This window comes from Blennius ocellaris (genome assembly GCF_963422515.1).
Source record: "Blennius ocellaris genome assembly, chromosome: 12".
Classification (NCBI taxonomy): domain Eukaryota; kingdom Metazoa; phylum Chordata; class Actinopteri; order Blenniiformes; family Blenniidae; genus Blennius; species Blennius ocellaris.
The window spans coordinates 12094539-12113281 of NC_137661.1; the positions used below are offsets into that span (position 1 = coordinate 12094539).

The 18743-nt window shown below is 40.8% G+C and overlaps 1 protein-coding gene across 2 annotated transcripts in view; it reads right to left on the minus strand.

Moving 5' to 3' along the window:
• Positions 1–2000: 2000 nt before the first annotated feature.
• Positions 2001–18743, minus strand: part of kank3 (KN motif and ankyrin repeat domains 3) — a 28034-nt gene continuing 11291 nt past the window's right edge. For both annotated transcript variants that reach the window (XM_080506193.1, XM_080506192.1), the window contains exons 2-12: positions 12665–12735; positions 11709–11789; positions 9282–11021; positions 9060–9162; positions 8638–8868; positions 8369–8459; positions 7770–7989; positions 7043–7185; positions 5375–5575; positions 3801–3902; positions 2001–2664 (exon numbers count right to left, since the gene is read on the minus strand). In XM_080506193.1, the coding sequence (XP_080362319.1) occupies positions 2605–2664; positions 3801–3902; positions 5375–5575; positions 7043–7185; positions 7770–7989; positions 8369–8459; positions 8638–8868; positions 9060–9162; positions 9282–11021; positions 11709–11745 (2928 nt within the window). In that variant the 5' untranslated portion in view covers positions 11746–11789; positions 12665–12735 and the 3' untranslated portion in view covers positions 2001–2604. The remainder of the gene's footprint in view (positions 2665–3800; positions 3903–5374; positions 5576–7042; positions 7186–7769; positions 7990–8368; positions 8460–8637; positions 8869–9059; positions 9163–9281; positions 11022–11708; positions 11790–12664; positions 12736–18743) is intronic.

Genomic DNA, 18743 nt, shown 5'->3' on the forward strand with positions numbered 1-18743 from the left:
ACAGTGTCACAAGTCCTCCAAATATAATGAATGAGACCAATTGTTGTATTTTACTTTTATTAAACGTTGTGACCCAACTAGCAGGTACCCAGCCACTAGATGGCTGGGGCGCCATCTACTGGTTATTTTAATACACAACATGCAGCCACAGAGTCTGACTTCATTGTGGAAGATCATGCATGAGGCAGTTGTTTTGTAGTTCTCTCCTCTGAGGGACCGTCACTCAATTTACTGTTCCAACGACATGAAGCAGAAGCTCTACAACTGCATATCTGAAGAAATTGGATGTACATTTCCTCTTAATGTAGCACTTTCCCATTACACATTAAATGCTGAATAGATTTGTCTCTATTTGTATTGGCAGGTTGACAAATAATTAATTCCACCAGGAAACTGCAAAACAACACTGGGCATTTGAATGGATTTTATTTCTGACCCCGCTGGAAATAGATTTATCAACGTTCCAATAAGAGACTATGTGTTTTCATCTCTGGGTATATGATAAATGCAATACTGCAATAATAGCTTTCATTGATTGTGGGAAACAAATATAAAGAAGTGCTTTGTGGCAGATCCTCTTTGAACAATTCAGCCTGGGTTGTACACATTTCAGGATTTTTTGCACCAAAAACGGATGCGTGTCTTTCCCTCGCTGCTTCCACAAGACAAATTTCTCTAAAACAACACTGAGCTCCATTTAAAGTATTTCTGAATAGCTGTGGCCATATTAACCTTTGGGAAAGGCTGCTCCTGTCATCTGTGGAGTCTGTCTTCTTTCTCAGGTTTTCAGAAAGGCCGTGGCTGAACTAAATGTCCCAGGGCTACCAGGATAACTTTGCTGTTCTCTACACACTCATAGTATTTTGCTTTTACAAGCAGTTTCTGCTACAAGGGCCCACAACGCCCCTCTTCTCACACTGCATAAGCAATGCATCACTTACTGTGTTGAAGCTTTAGTGTGGTGATCCCAACTTGGCATCTCATGTACATAATTCTTATAATCCAGGGATGTCTAAAAACACATTTTAGTTCAGAGGCCACATACAGCCAAAATATTATCTTAAGTTGAGCAGGCCAGTAGAAAAGTTCCATAATAACCTTCAAACTTTAGAGAAGGTTGTGATGCAGAGAATACCTGATAAAAATATCTATTTTCACAAAACCATACAATTAGTAACAAAAATGACGACCATCTCAACACAAAGCTCATCTAATAAAACCTTCTGGTGCAGTGACGTGTCAAGAAACAATCTTCTATGTGTATTTTTACAAACTCTCTCTGACAACATGGCATTGAACATGACAACACAAGCTGAATGTGCTTCGGTTGTCTGAATCAAAACTGCAGAAAATGACAACTAATTGATTCACATTAATAAAAAAAGCAAAAGACGTTTCCTGAGGATCTGAACTGCCAGCTGGTCAGACTCCTCCTGGACGACACAGTCGGTGACCAGCAGATCTTTGACAAACTCCATTTGTTTATTATCCTGTTTTTTTTTATTTTATTGGAGAATAAGACATGGTAATTGAGTGGTAAAACCAGTACAAGGAAAAAGAAAAGCATTTAACTTCAGTTTAATCCCGAGTGGTTGCATTATTCTCACAGCTTTTTGAAGCAGTCATGCTGAATGGGTCAGTGAAATCTTAACCTTGCATTAAAAGGCTTGCTCTGACATGAAACCAGCTCGTTAAACATTATAAATCAGATTTGACATAAACAAAAGTATTTTCAGCAGCAGAGACTGACATAGCAAAGGAACTGTTGCGACTGGAGCTCGCCAGGTGATGTGGCGTCGTCGGACAGCATCCTCTATTTTCTGTATTTGTACAGCAGACATTACATTTAAACAGCTGTACTTGTCCAGTGTATTAAGAACCTTCAGTGAATGCTCCAGTGTCTACTACGTGTCCCAATGTTCAGCACATGTTGAACTCAAACGTTACGTCAGAGAAACTTTTTTAATAAAACGTTAATAACCACCCAGTTGTACGTAAATATGCTTTATTTATATATATATATATTTTAAAAACATACAATGTACAGACAGTTGGTACAACTTATGGAGATGAAGAGGTTTACATATCAGTTAATAAGGGGGGGGTAGAAAACAAGGATAATTCACGCACACAAGTTCATGTTGTATCAACGATGTCCTAAAAAAAGGTGTTGTCCAGGACATTACCAGTTTAATTTAAAAATGTATTGGGTTTAAAGTGGAGCTTTGATTTTGAAATATACCGTACACAGGTATATTTTTTATTTATTACACCTGCCTTGCCTGGATTAAAAAAACCAAAAACCTTTTGAAGCCAATCTTGTTCTACTCATGTGTCATCTATAATAGTAAAATATGTGCAAATAGAATAAATGTAAAGTGTTCTCTAAAATCCTGGAGCCCTTCCTTTTTAACAGCTCATTTTACACAACCGTTTTCAACTCTTTGAAAAATAATATTCTCATTAATAACACTTATATATGCAGGACATATGGTAATATACAAATACATTATTATTTTCACAGAAATTCCAGTGGAGCTTTTCATAAACCAGATCCCAGTATGCTGGCCGAGCTGCGCATCTCAGAGAGGAACCGTTCTGGAGTCAGTCTGCCGGCCTGGGGTTCTGCTGGCTCGTGGGGCTCCGTGGGACATTTGGACTTCCCTGTACAGCATAATGAGGACATAACCAAAAGTTTAAAAAGGAATGCCTCTACAATGAATGTGACCAACAGGCCTCAACACCATGTGTGTTCATGTTTGTTAGGAAAAACGTGTTTTTGTCTAATAAAGGATAATGTGTAAGTTTCAAGGATGGCCTGTGTCGGCACTTTTGGAACCTTTGTGCTACTTTTTGTATCCTTGAGAGGCTACACTGCAGAAAACAGGTGGATCTCTCAAAAAAATTCAGCCTTTAATAAGGCACTGTCCATCTTCACAGTTAGACAATCTCCTGTACAATCAAGTTTGTACTGTGACTTTGTCTCTTCTTGCAAGAATAATGTAATAAAAAAACGTAAACTTAAATCGCCCTTCAGTCTGATTCCCGTGTATTCTGTCGCCCTGAGTTTTTTTTACGAGGAAATTCTCCTGACAACATTCCAAGAATTAAATCAATTACTTCAATACTAAAGAGTTCAAGTTAACATCATGAGCAGCTGAAGACATTCGAGTCATTAGACTCTTTAATGTAGAGACACATTTGCACAATTCCAGAAATTAATTGAATAAACTATTGATTATTGGTCATTTCAGCATAATGTTTAAATTGAGTGTGTATATGATATGGCACTACATTCAATAATTACACGTGGTTTGAACATGGTGTTGAGTTTAATGATTTCAAACAAATACCACAGCTGAGTAATGCCTCATGGGGGCAGCAATGCACCTTGGGTCAGAGTGTCCCCACACCCAAACTCAATGTTGGAGTGCTAATCCTACCCACAGTAAATACAAGAAACATTGCTCACTGTACAGTTATGTTGTGAGTGTTCAGCAAGCTTGCATGTCGTTTCTACCAGAAGATTCAAAATGAGGGCCCCAAAAAACAAAAAGTAACTTTTTTTTTTTTGTAAGGCAAATAAACCAAGCGAAAAGTGCACCGAGACATGATCTATGTTGTATGGAATTATTATTCATTTCTTTCTTTAAAAAAAAAAAAAAGAAAAAATCCCACTAATCTTTACTCTCAAATCATGTCACATTTACAACGTTATCTGTATGTTTCCAGTTAGTTGATTGTGTCTGCATGTACACATCTTTAGAAAGGTTTTGGTGGTAGTGGGGGAATGGACTCACCGTGGCTGTTTGGGTCTTGGCGTAGTTCATATGGGCGTAGAGCAGCACAGCTGTGTCGTTGTGGGACGCCTCGAGTGCAATGGACAGAGCGTTGCTGCCGTCCTGCAGACAACAAAGGAAAGACAGAGGAAGGTTCACAGAGTATAAGTCAATCCATTGACCCTGAAAACGTTGAGGGTGCCTAATGAGAGCGGAAAGCTTCATTTTACAGTTGAAGAAGAAGCACATGACTGTCATTATGCACGGTTGTTTCTCTTTCCTGTTGTTGTAACGTCCACTGTAGTTAAGCAGTTTCTCTTTCAGTCGAGTTGCTGTTATGCGTCTGTGATTAGCAAATCAACTACGGATAATTCAAAGATGGAGGGCAGATGAATATGCGAGTACACATTTCTCTGTTGGTGGATTGTGATCAGCACGGTCCAAATAAAAGCTTCAGTACAGTGTTGAGTGAAAGTTATGTTAGAAATCTATGCTAAAACGCATTCTGTAATCTTTCCCACAGCTTGTGTAAGCAGCTGGTTTCGACTGTGGCTGGGTGGTGAGGGCTGAAATCCAAAACATTTGGTTCAGCAGAAATTTAGTAGAGCAGAGAGGACTACAGAAAGGCTGAGCATACTACTGTATTTGTATTCTGCTGCTCGTTTACATTTCCTTCTGCAAATCTGGCTACAAATACAATGACTTTAAACCTCGGTGTTTAAAACAATTGCTCATAAGATGCATTTTATAGAGTGGTGTAAATCTGGAAGGGTATCAAATTAAAAACAGTTGGTTAAACAGGCACTGTACGACTGTATAAACACTGCATGGCCTTGCAGTTACGGTTTTATTCAGTTGCAGGGGGGCTTTCCCAAATTCCCCATCCCCCCAGTCCAGCTGTGCTGTATTGCAGCTCAGTCCAAGAGCTTGCTTGTCTAAATGGCCACCTCATTCTGGCACAGATGTGAACACTTAAATATCTGTCTGCCTGGCTCGTCTTCAAGCATCCAGACCAAGCCACTGTAAAATCACTTAAAATCTTTAAGCTGCAATGTATAGAGCACAAAATGAGAAGCGGTTTGTCTCATATTGACATTTTTGCAAATAAAGGCAGTAATCTGCTGATATTACACACTTAAGGAGTGCAAATATTTTGAGGCATACATTTGAGCAATTAATCATCAATTATCTGGCCGTTAATAATATGTGTTTTACTGAGCTCTTGAGCTGGGTGTCGTCTATGAAATGTGTGTTTTATGAACAGAACAGTTGTGGCTTATGAGCAACCCGACAGTTTTCTCTCTCTAAAGCGTTGATTTGAAGCAAAGCCAGATGAGACTTATCAGAACTCAAGCTATTGGTCTGTGTGGGAAAGGTGAGAAAAAGAGAAACTGCATGAGGGAATTTCCCATGAGGAGCAGTTTCCTGAGTTCAGGTTGAGCTGAATACCAGACAACAAACCCCTCACATCCAGGAATCGGTCTTACCATGAGCCTTAAAGTGAGGTGAACTGTTTGTTTAAGTCAATGAAGCTGAGTAACTCAGGATTTTTTTTTTTTTTTTTTTTAAATGGTGCAAACTGTAATAAGCCTTACATTATCCACAATGGATATGTCACACCCAGGCTGCTCCAGGAGCAGTTTGACGATCTCAGCTCGACCATGCTCGCTGGCACACATCAGAGCCGTGGATCCTTCATCGTCCTGCACATTGACGTCGGCGCCGCACTCCAGCAGTGCCCGCACCATCTCCTGCCGTCCGTGACTCACAGCTAACATCAGCGCCGTCTGTCCAGCCTGCAGAGTAAAACACATGTACACAAAATTTTATTAGATTTTTTTTATTGTATGTTCTTCCTGAAGTGCATTTACTACTTAGATTTGTTTTTTTCTTAGCTTCTTAGCTTGTCTTTTTCTAAGCCTTACTTCTATTCTACGCCAATACAGGTTTGGCAGATCTCCTCTGACATTTTGAATTAATTTCTTGAACATTTCAAAAAGAAGCAGCCACTTGTTTACTAAATCTATGTCTATATATCAGTTGTGGGGGGGGTCTTCCTATAATGAGCCTGCTTCTCTGGCCTTTCACACTGCTGTTTCCTCAAAGCAATGTCCTTTTGGCCATCTTTTACAAATTAGAAATCACTCCCACATTTACTCACTAAGAGGCAGTAAGCCGATCACAAGACACTGCTGTTCATTTTGCTTTGGATGATCATGAATGCAGGAAGAAAAAGTGACTTATTAAGTGACTTGCATAACAGACTTAAATAAATAGAATGAATGACAAACAAATGTAGTACATTAAAATGGGGCTAAATTAAAAAGAAAAAGTCGAACAAGGACACGTTAATTAACCACTTAGCTACAAAACTTGGTCCAAAAACTAAAGTGAAAACACGGCAGAAAACAGTATGACTTAAATTCCTGACTCTAGAATTGGATTGAATGCCTCATGTTTTATTCCCTGCAGCAACAATAACAAGCACCAGTAATTGTGTTTATAGACACTGATGCTATAACTGCAGTCCTATGACTTGGCAGTGTGAGAGCGCGTCAGGCGCTCGGTCCAAACCCATACGCTGCACCACCTGATTAGATCAACCAAAGATATAAATCTAATTAAAAGTCAACAGATTCTCATGAATGACACACCTCTGACTCACATATGCCTAATCTAACCAACAGTTAAAAATTTTTAAAGTCTCTCAAGGTCAAACCACAAAATAAATGTTTATTTCAGAGGGTCATTTTCTATGAAGACAAGCAATAAAGACTTCATTCTCTCCACTGAGCAGATATTGATATAGAAAGGATAGTTGGTAAAGACAGTAGCAGATGAAGTAGTTCACTCAGAAATGTTTTTAGTATTACATATTATACAATTCTTTGTCAAACGAGCAGGGAAAACAGTGACACCAAGTTTGTATTTAGTGAATAAATTACACTATTACAATGTTATTCTCACAAAGTTACCAAAATAAAGATCAGTTGACCTCAGTTTTTCAAATGTTTCAGTCATGTGGAACAGACTTCACGTTGTGTGGTATTTTGTTTTTTTTCTTGTCATGAAAACAAATTTCGTATTTAAAAGTTGGTCTCAAGCGCCACAAACAATTTGCATCCATAAAGAGTTTGAAGTCTAAACTTTGATTACAACACAAACAAAATGACTGTCGCAGGTTTCAGATCCATTTTTCATAAGCTCATACTTACCAAGCCCAAAGGCATTTTGAAAAATAAAACGCACTGCTGATAACTTGCCTGACTGGCCTTAGCGTTGACGTTGCCCTGACTAAAGAGCTTCTTGACCACCGCCATGTCCTCCTCTGCCTTTACAGTTGAAAGAGCAGCCAACATGATGGCTGTGTATCCTGCTTTGTTCTGCTTATCCACAGAACACACACCTGTAGAAAAACAAAACAAGGCTTTTTCAACACACAGTAAATGCGTTATCTTGATGTAGATACTTTCACGTGTGTCAGCCCATAAGAAATGGTTAGTCACCGCACATAAATCCATGTAAGACATACATCACATATTTTAAATGGTGATGTGTTCCTCCCAGTATATGCCAGTCATAATAATTAAAAATAAAATCACAATTGCCAAGCCGTGATTTAAATGAATGCAAATAAAGAAACCAACAATTTTTGCTTATTGTCCATCTCTGTAGGAAATGAGAGCAGTGACTTAAAACTTAGGTTTTCTGGAATGTTCCTCATCTGATAAGAAGTGAAAATGAAAGGCGCTGCTCCACTCACTGGGAAATGGAGGCTTTAGTTCATTGTTTATGTTCTCTGGGTACACATGGACCACTTGGGTTGGCTTTTGTAATTCTTACCAAGCCTTGATTCAATGCTTGATTCAATGATTCAATGCTTACTTGTCAGCATGAAACAGCAAGTAAAGTCGTCCGAGAACATGAACCTGTACCGTTTTGTCCACCTTGCATGGTAACATCTGACTGAGAGCTTTGCCGTCCCCTCACCTGTGTCGAGCAGCAGACCAACCACACCAAAGTTGGAGTGGGAGACGCTGTAGTGGAGACCAGTATTGCCATTGCCATCCGTCATGTTGACTACATGCTGCAGCAGCATCGCCGAGATCTCAGAGAAAGCCATCAGGTAGTCCGAGACCCGTGATGGTTGAGCCATCTTGGCACTGGAAATGCGAAACCACTCGAGCTGAACAGTGTGTGTGCTGGAGAGCTAGAGGTGAGGGAGGGAAGGGATCCCGTCAATTAGCACAGGACACAAAAGGCAAAAAGTGCGAGCTCAACGTCTGTGAAATGCAACTACCATAAATATTAAAGAAAGACCTTTTAAATGTGTAATGCTTGCATCCTGTTCTTTTTCACTGAATGATTCCTCCCATGTTCTTGGAATAATCGGATAATGTTTGCAGTCATTGTTTGGTGGTGGAAAAAATATCACTATCCCTGTATGAAGTGCAGTCCTATGACTTTCAACAGTTTGGACTTGATATAATGAACGATGGAGAATTAACTTTGCATCACTCTCGTGAACTGATCTAGTTTATTAAGTCAGCTACTGATACAATGACTTAAAGATGAATGCAGAGACGTACCACCTCTTTACTTTTCAGTGTTTGGATGTCATCGTTCAGGTGGTTCTTCAAAATGAGACAAGCTTCACGCATTTTTGAGCTCAGTTCAAACCTACAACACACACAAACATGGAACACGTCTAACAGTTGTATTTTAGGGAGTTTGTACATGTATATTTACAAAATGAAACCGTCTAACGAAACGTTTAACTTTTGCAGGCCGACATTTGAATGAGACAACTAGTATTGGTTCAGTTCTGTGGCCTTGAACAAACAAAAAAAGCCCCTACTTTTCTTTTACAGCATCAGATGAAAAGTTTGCATCTCTCAGCGTTTCCTCATCAGTGTCACTTTCATCCAGGTTGACATTTCGCTCCTCCTCCGATGTTTCCTCGTCCAAAGCTGCTTCATCCTCCTCTGTGCTGTCCAAACACTCGCCGTCCCCACTTTCTCCCGAAGAACTCCCATCTTCATCCTCCTCCTCTCCATCTTCTTCTTCTTCACTTGATGTAGATTCATACCTGGAGGTAACAAACATTGACTAAGTTTGCCATTTTACACAGTTGGCTCTGGGGAGGGAAGTTTTGGTTTTGTGTTTCACAAACACTGACAAGGTCAAAGAGGGAAGTCCAATCTCTAGACTATCTGTCTCCTTTACTTTATTTTTGCTGTGGTAAAAAATAAAATTACGTTTCATGTTACCAGTACTCACCCTCCATTTAGAATACCAACAAACTGCAGGCTCTTCTTGCCAGAGGTGCGATTCTCACCAGAGTTACTCCCATCCTTCCGCTTCATGATTGATTTCAGCATACCTGCAGCCAGATAAATAGGTCAAAGTACAGTGCAGAGCCACGTACCTCCCACACAGGACATGATGGCAAAAATGTCAGTTCATCAGCTGCGCATCACAGTGAAATCACACAATACACACCAGTCCTGGAGTTGCTGACCGCAGCCGCATCTCTTTGGTCTGCATCTTTTTTCTCGACCGTTCCGACGACTTCTTCTTCTGGTGAAACTTTGTACTCGGCGATGGTCAGCTGCCTCCTCTTTGGCCCAGTCACTTTCTGCTCCTCGGTTTTCTCATCACACACATTCTCACATTGGCACCCGGTGCTCACCGTCGTAACATGAGCAGCCTGAGTCGGTGTTGCTTCAGCTTCAGTTTGGGTGCTTTGATCAACTTGATCGGCTGATAAGTTTTCACCTACGCATGCATGAACCACCTCTGGACAACACATTACTGCAGCATGCTTTGACGAGGAAGTCATGGTATCTATTTGAGCATTGGCCATATCTGGTTTGGCAAGAACCCCCTTTTCGAATGTGACTTTACAGGTTTTCTCCTTCATCTGGTCTTTAAGGACCCCCAAATCTGTGTCAGCAGTACTCAATCGATCCTCAAGAGCTGCAATGGTCTCCTGCTGGAATTTGATGGTGTCCTGTAAGGTATCTATTTCTCTCTGTGCCTCAGTAGTCAACCCAAGAAGAGACTCCATGACCCACACCTCTGCTTCGTCTGTCTCAACTGTAGCTTGTACTCCTTCCTCTTTAACCAGTGGACCGTCTGTTCCCATACATTTTTCACTAACAATAACCGCTGTTCCCTCAGAGGCATCTTTTACACCTTGGCTATGGTAGAAAACAACAGAGTTCATTGGCACATTGTCACCAACAGCCACCGACTTCCTCTGAATAACTACTTTATCTGGAGCATTTGCTACAACTTTAGTGGACTGATCTGGCGCTTTTTCTTCAGTTCCATCAGACGGCTTTTTCAGCTCAACAGACTTTCCAAGGCCCCGACTGGGGACAGTTTGGGTCTCTGTGGTTTGAGTCGATGACTCTGTGGATTGTTGCTTCTGCTGTGCAGCCTCCAGGGCTACTTTCTTTTCCTGTAGGGCTAACAGAAGCATGTCTTTCTCTGCTCGAAGCTTTGCCACCTCTTTCTCAAGGGCAGGAACACCCTTTACTCTCTCCTCCATTTCTTTGAGCTGCTTCAAGGCCGTAGCCATCTGCTCTCTAACTGTCTGCAGCTGGCTCGGTGGGATTGGGGTTACTGCGGTGCCCGCAGCTGGAGTACTGCGCCCAGAGGTCTGAGGACTGGGTTTACTCCAACTACTGGGAAAAGCCTGTGTGGATGGAGACGGTAAGAGCTGTTTGGGAGGGTCTGCAAGGTGAAAGCGCCCTCCATTCTGATGCTGGTGGGTTTGTTCCTGCTGAAGCCGACGGCTAGTTTCCAGAAGAGTTCGCTCAACTCTTGGATTGCGTAATGGTGGCGGTGGTGGAACTTTTACCCCTGCAGAGAGTGGAGGGACGTTGACAAGGGTCACGGGGGAAAGAGAAAGCACTTCGCAGGGTGCTGACCCAAGGCGGTTTCGTGGCGGTGGCGGCGGAGGAGCTCGGCCATCTTCACTCGCTGGCGATGCAAGTGACTCAGTCGATGTCCAACCGCTGGTGCGCCCGCCTCCACTCCTCTGGGAAAGTTTAAGCCCCCGTCCAGAACGCCGGGAGCCTACAGGGGCCCGACGGAGGTTGTGCCCACTCTCTATCTCTTCCACATATTTAAGAAAGTCAAGATCAAGCTGGAAGCCGTAAGGTGTCTGGACAGAATAAGATCCTGGTTGGTCAGCTTCCTCCTGGCCGGGGTAATGGAATGGAGAGCCGAGGTCTGATGGAAAAAAGAAAGTTCATTGAGCAAGGCATTTCTCACACCTTAAAATGTACTTGGGATTTATTTTCAAGCAAAAATGAAAACATTCATTATCACTCGGTATCTAAAACTTCATTGTCTAAATATTGGTCCTCGAACAAATGAACTGGATTTCCTACTTGGGCAGAAATTATTAAATATTTGGCATTTTTCATGCCCTACATGCACGACTGTAATGACTTTTAGTGAGTGAAACAGCCAACATGAAACAGACAAAAATCCCTTGGGTTGCTACTTGAATACCACCGTTCAGCTTTAAGACAAGAGAACACATGTTTGATCCAAAGAATCTTTAAAAAAATATACTTATAGACATCTACTTTATCAAATTAAACTATATTACTGTAAGTACAAATAAACAGTTGGAAAAAAGTCATGATGTGCTGACATCAGGTTAAATATCTGGGCATTTACACGGTAAGCAAAACATAGAGAAATATCCTGAGACCATCTAATTGTTACAGTGAGATAAATATGACAACCCTGCTAACTGCATGTTGAAACAAAGTGCATGATTTATGACCAGAGGTGGAAATCACAGGGTAAGTGTGTGTGTTTTGGTAGTATTTATGACAGCAGTAGATCATGTTAAAAATATGTACGCATACGGACATACAACAGTGACGTCTCTCTCAAGGTTCTTACCTGACAACTTTGGGTTAACTTGCACTGACTGAGTCATTTTCAAATGTTCCAGCACTCACACAGCTTCAAATCAACGCCTGGCTGAAGAAAAACAGTGACACAAATGCATTTGTCAACAACCTTTCTTTGACTAACGGGGGGAAAAACACTGTAAGCTACTAAAGCACATCAAGTCTAGAATTACTAAGTTGGTGAACTGTGTCTTGTGTGTTTCAGTGTTTCTCAGAGCATCAAATGTACAAAATCTTTCTTGAAGATGGGCACACAGGAGACAGCTGTTCAAAACAACAAATGGCTTTTAATAGCATCAAAACTGCCTGAGGGTCTCCTTGCTCTCATGTTAGTGGCACACATAAATGCTTCTTTATTGAAGTTACTCTCCAAGAGCAGAGAGGCCTGAGGAAAGGCTCATCAACACATGTGACTGGGTGGCCTGTGACTGATTTCTATAAAGAGGACAAATCCCCAACAGCCACAGATAGAGGTTCCATTACATGCATCTCAGGTTGTCCTTTTCCTCCTCAGAGGAGTTGAACGACGTGTGGACTGACGACATTCACATGTCGCACGGTGAGCTCATTGGAAAACACCTCAGAACAAAGTCAGCAACAATCAAGTGAAGACATATCATTCAGCTCAACTAAAAATTGGAGATGCTGCACACAAAAGAGACTTGCTGCCATTGTGCCTCAGAAGACATTCGATCTGTGTATCCTTATGGCGTAACGTTGATCTATTTAAAAACAGAGACTGTCTCAGGTAAGTGAGCTTCTGGCTTCTTCTTCGGGCACTATAAAATGCTTCCTATGGTGCAGGGATAGCTACGAGTTAGGAGGAACTCTTCACAGCAAGTGGAGAAGTTTACGAGGACAAGAAAGCAAGAACACGGAAGAAAGGAAATATTAAGCTAAATATGACAGGTTGTAACTCTGAAACAGCATTGAAGAGATGTTTACCTCTCGGCAGCACAGGGAGCAACTCATGCAGCTGGACCTCAGGCTGGTTTCCTCCTCTGCTCCACACAGCCCTGTGAAGGAGTAACACCAGGACTATTAGGCAGCGAGAACATGATTATGGAAACCAGCTACCGTCACAGTACAGAGACACACTGTCCACTGATTAGAGGAAGAAAATGTGAAGATACGTCCAGTTATGGCCTTCAATGATTTGGTGTTGGTGAAAATGATGTTGAATCATATTGAAAGTCACAAAACCATAAAGAAGAGAATCATTTCAGTGAAGTTGGCGTTCATCCTGCCAGCGGAGTCCTGTTGTCGACACTGAAGCCGCCCTGCAGGCTTGTAGTGTCTCAACACCTTGCTGTCCAATTTAAAGCATTTTCATGTCGGTTTTCTATTAATTTGTTAAACACAGTGTTCATTGTACACCGGAAATCTGCAGAGGATTCTCAAGAGCGTTGCATGCGCCACAATATTGCAAATATGCTCTCTGAAATATAAAAACAGTCTTCAACGAAAATCACAGTCACCTCACCTGGAGTCATTAATTTTGTTTCAAACATACACACACTCTCACAACACACACATGTGCTTCCCAGCAGCCTAAAGCACATTCCTCACACATGCTGTTGAAACATGCCAGTCGTCCTGCCGACTGACTGACTGACTGCTGAACACACACACACACACACACACACACACACACACACACACACACACACACACACACACACACACACACACACACACACACACACACACACACACACACACACACACACACACACACACACACACACACACACACACACACACACACACACACACACACACACACACACACACACACACACACACTTTACTGTCACAGAAAAATCCCCCAAGATAAAACAAACAGGCGACCAATTATCACCAATCAGACTGAAACTGCTGTGGATGATTTATGAAATAGAATACAAGATGACCTCAGGCGGAAAAAAGTTTCTCCTCGGACTGATAACAGTTTCTGCTCAGTGTTTTTTCTTTTTTTTTTTGTTTTGTTTTTTATCAGTCAGTTCTGTTTCTCGTCACAGTTTCAGTCAGCTTATGTCCAAGGTCAGACTGCAGTAATCACGACACTGCAGCTCAGTCAACCTGGAAGACACAAGCTGTGCAAAAAGCCTCTCAAAGATGTGGTCTCCTCAAAACCAAAAATAAGTACTACAGAGTTTTGCTTCCAAACAAACAGCTTATAAACAAGTCTCTTGTATTTTGTTTATTAGACAGACTTGGCAACATGTAATCCCGGGTGAGATCAAAGTTTCTGTTATTGGTCTGAGCCCCTGTATGGAGTTCAAAAATGTTAGTTTTTGTTGCTATTGCTATGTTCACTTTTATTTCATACATGACATTCCCATTCATTACATTTTGGTGACATTACTCATCTGAATTTGTGTTCTTTGTTACTTGCAGGCATTTGTGTGTCTAGATTTAAGATTTCTCTGCACAGTTGAAATAAATCATTTATCACGACACAAAACAAGCACATATGTTTTGGGGTTCAGCTTTGAGGTGACATTATTTTTGGCGCACACATTCATAGGTGCGATATTTTCATCATAATCAAATATTTGATGACATGCAGGCACATGCTGTACATGCAACAAGTTAGAAGTCACAGTTCTGGACCTTTTCAAAGCAGGAACTTGAGCTCTGTTTGGTTTCTGGGAACCTCCAATTTACAGGCTACTATGTTGACAGCTGTTTCTTGTGATCCCAACAACGGTCTGTTGAAGCCCATCCCTGTTTGTCCACGTGTTCTTGGGCAATACACTGATGTAGAGATTGGTCCCAATGTCGGACAACCTCGTCATATAGCAGTCCATCATAACTGTTGTGCTAATATAAGACTGTGACTGATTGTGTGAGACTATTGGAAGAGATGAAAAACATTTCAAGCATTTTATGCTGGAAGCACATTTGTTCATCAGAAAGACTTTATAATAAAGTTAAATGGCAAAAAAAAAAAAGAACGACTAAGAACAAAACTAAAAGCAGTTTACCCAATTTAATGTTTTCACACCAGCATGTCCAAAATTAAAATCAACTGATGAACTTGATCAGTACTGTATCAGAACATATTCTGTGTCGACATGGACAAAATCCTTAATGCAGCTGCAACACTACATAGAATGAAAACTTGATAAAGACTCTCATTCCATTCATTTTTGTTAGATTCCAGTCTCGACTTTGTCCACACCACACCCTGACATTTTACACATTTTCTCATTTTTTTCCCTGCTTTTAATCACCAATTCTGGGAAAATATTTATGAAGACAATACCCCAATTCAGAGGTACAGACTCATTAAATCCTCAAGCTTTCTCCCATGTCTGTCTACAGGAACATTATAATTTAATTGGCACTATTGGATAACAGATCTATGTAGCCAAAGAGCAATTAATATTATCAAAGTCAAAATCAAAACCATAGAAAAATAAGTAGGAAGAAACACATCTGAGTGTTAATAGTGGTGCTTTTCTGACTAAAACAGGACTTTTTACTGTGAAAAACCAATGAAGTTGGAAAAAATGGTGACACCAAACTGTAGAAAGTGTCAAAAGTAATTAGATTACGAACTGTAATTTACTGAATGTGACTGAACTTTTGACCTATCCCCGTCACGACTTCGTTTGTTTAATTTTTTTTCTGGATCCCTTCCTCTTTTACTTCATCTTGCCTCATCAGCTCCCTTCACTTCATTTCAGTTTTTTCTCACCTCCTTTTTTTCCCCGTTTCAAATTTCTTCACATGACTGTCTCCATGAAGTCCGCCTTACTCAGACACACAGACACTCTTAGTGTTGCTGTTTTTCTCACTGATTTGATGACAGCAAATTACAGACTGCAGGAAGAAGCTGAATTCCTTCTCTTCTCACCCAGCCTGACCAGCTGAGAGCCACGTCCCTGCCGCATGCACACGCTCGCACAAAAACAACAACCAAAGACAGATCCGGTGAAACTACAGAAATGTGCACATGTCAACACCATCAGTTACAGTGAAGACACATTGGATGTCAGTTAACCTGAAAAAAGGAACAAGAGATAGCATGAAAGTTAAGCGATCAGTAGCATTGGTACTAGACTATGGAGAAGTTCAGTTTAAAATCTGGACCAGGATCACTTCCTATCAAGATTGCATGTTTTCCCTGAGACGTATTCTTTGCTGTATTTTCTCCCACTATCTCAATACATATTTGCTGTGTGAACCTGTGACCAAATCTCTCTTAGGTATGAATGTTTATTTAGGTGACTGTATCCGTGTGTTACCCCCTACGATAAGCAACAGACTTTATCAGGTTGTACCCTCACTTACACTCAGTGCCAACTGAAGAATGATGTGAAAGGCTCCAGTCTGGATAGTTGAATATAAAAAAGAAAACAAAAAAACAAAAAACAAAAAACAAAAAACAAAAAACGCTGAAAAACCAAAACCAAAAGATCAACCTTTGTTCGGAGTGAAAACGATCACGCTCAACTGTTTATTCAGCCCATTATTAGCTTCAGTTTGCTGAGACCATTTCTTTGCAGTTTCATGTTGTACTGATGGGTATTATTATGAATATGCTACATAGAAGTGAAACAATTAATACAGTTTTGTCAGATGATAGATTTTAAGCTTTAGTTTGATCCATAGAATTGCCTCCATTGAGGTATAGAAATACCACTGGATGAGGGAAAAAAGATGTCATAATTCTGTTACTATATTCAGGGTGAGTTTAACTGCTTGTGCTTTATTGAAATCTCCTACTCCATTTTTGCCGTCGTTTACTGGCACATGAATGTAGAACTAATGTCATCTCCATTATTATCTTAGGTCACAACTGCAAATACTCAACTGGCCACTATTTGATGAGCATCTACAGACAGAAACGTCATGATTTAGTAAGAAAGCCAAATACCACAAATACCACAGCACCACTGATTATACATTTTGGTTTTTGGATAGAATGGAAAAGAAGAGTCCAGCAAGCAGATGGTCGAGTTTGCAGCATAACTGTGCAGTTTAGTGGCATGCGATCATGAGAAAAATGTATTGATGTATCAACGATTGAGCTCATTTGAGATAATCTTGAAATTGAAATTGACATCCCAAATTTAAAATGTCTCAAACATCCAATAATACCGTAATAAGCATAATAATAATAATCTCAAAACATAATGAATTTGTATGATTTCATATACTCATCTCATATAAACACAGCAATCAGGCTATGAGGTTCAGTGAATACACTAAGGCTAGAATAACCTAGTTTACTAAACATACATTTTGCTATTACTGTCATCCAAACTGTTTATTTCAATGGTATTAAAAAAAAATTTTTTTGGAAAAAGTGGCTCAGTTTGTCTATATATATCCGTTTCCTTATCCTTCAGATCAATCAGTTGAACAGTATGGATCTACTCCAGTGTCCTTACAGGTCCAAATAATACCTGTGAGGTAACTAGTCGAGTTGTGTGTTCCCAGTGATGGACTGGCAACCCATCTACTTGCTTTCACCCATTGCTAGTTGGGATCAGCTCCATCATCATGTGACCCTGAACAGGGTAAAGTGGTATAGAAAACGGTAGGATCGTTGTTAGTTTACAGCAACTGTTCTCGAAGCACCTAGTTAACCATGAAAATAACATTCTGTACAGCAGAAAGCAAAAGTATTTCCTCCAAAAATGCCCAATTCAAAGCAATTTAATAGTGATGCGTTTCTTTCCTCCTCGGACCGAGTCGGAACATGTGACGATGAGTGGAAGAGCCCCGTCGTCCCAGTGCAGAGTCACAGGCCTGATGAAGAGAACATTGGTTTGTCCTGTGTTCAGAGGAAATGTTGTGCTGGTTCGAGGCTTTGGGCCATGTTTTGAAACAATGACCTCATCCTCAACACCACCCTTTTCCCGAAGAGAGAGAGAGAGAGAGAGAGCGAGAGAGAGAGCGAGAGAGAGAGTCCAACTGACAAGGAGGGGAAGCACTGAAAGCCTACATCCTCTCTCTGACAGCAGCTTCTACAATCTGACTGTTTTGCATGAGAAAACCTATTCATACACGCACGCACGCACACACGCACACACACTTTTGAAAATATTACTGGCATTTCATATTGGCTTCCATAAAGGTATTTTTAAGCAATTCAATAATCAAAAAAATTTTCTTTTCAAAAACAAGCACATCAATTTAACGTGGCTTTTTTATGGAGATAAGAATGTCTGTGAATAAACCTCCTAAAGGTTATGGCACAAACACATGCAAGCCGTTTCCGAATTCAACCTTTTCAGTCAGCAATGAGAAACCTTCAAAGTGCTCAGACAAAAATGGAAGTTAATTATCTATCACTCAGTAAAAACTTTACAATGCATCTGAAGATTAGTTTAGTACAATAAACCCACAGAAAAGCTGATGAGATGAGAGTTATTTCCAGGTCAAGGTCAACTGTTTTTTGTCAGAAATTGTTTTGGTTTTTTTAAAATCTTCCCTCAGTGCAAAGTACAATTACCACAACATTTATACACAGACTCAATTGTGCACCAATCTAAAACTAGCTGCCAATCTCTCATTCAATCACTTTTCCAGGCAACTTTTCTGTCATGTCTTTTCTCATGAGGGCATTGGGGCTGTACATGCACACAAGTGCGAACACACACATGGGCCTCTCTGCTGCTGGGATAAAGCTACAGTTTCCTGAAGGGAAGCCCACTTCTCCCTTAATAAATCCTCCCTCCATCACCACACACACACACACACACACATATACATCTCTCCATGCCCCTGCAGGAGACCTCCCATTGTCTCCCAATAGGAACTGAGAGGGGAGGAGGGTCCTGCCAGGAAACCCATCGAGCCGTCCTGAAAGCTGCTTCCTGTAGGCAGCAGGAAAACACCCCAGCAGAAGACAAGCACAAACTGCGAATTCAACACGCACGCACACCACCAACACTGATTCCCACATCACATGATGCATCACGCTGAGTTCATCACATTTGCTGTGTAGTCAAGAGTGTAAGTGTTTGTGTGACACCCCGTCACCTCCACATACAGGATTTCTCCC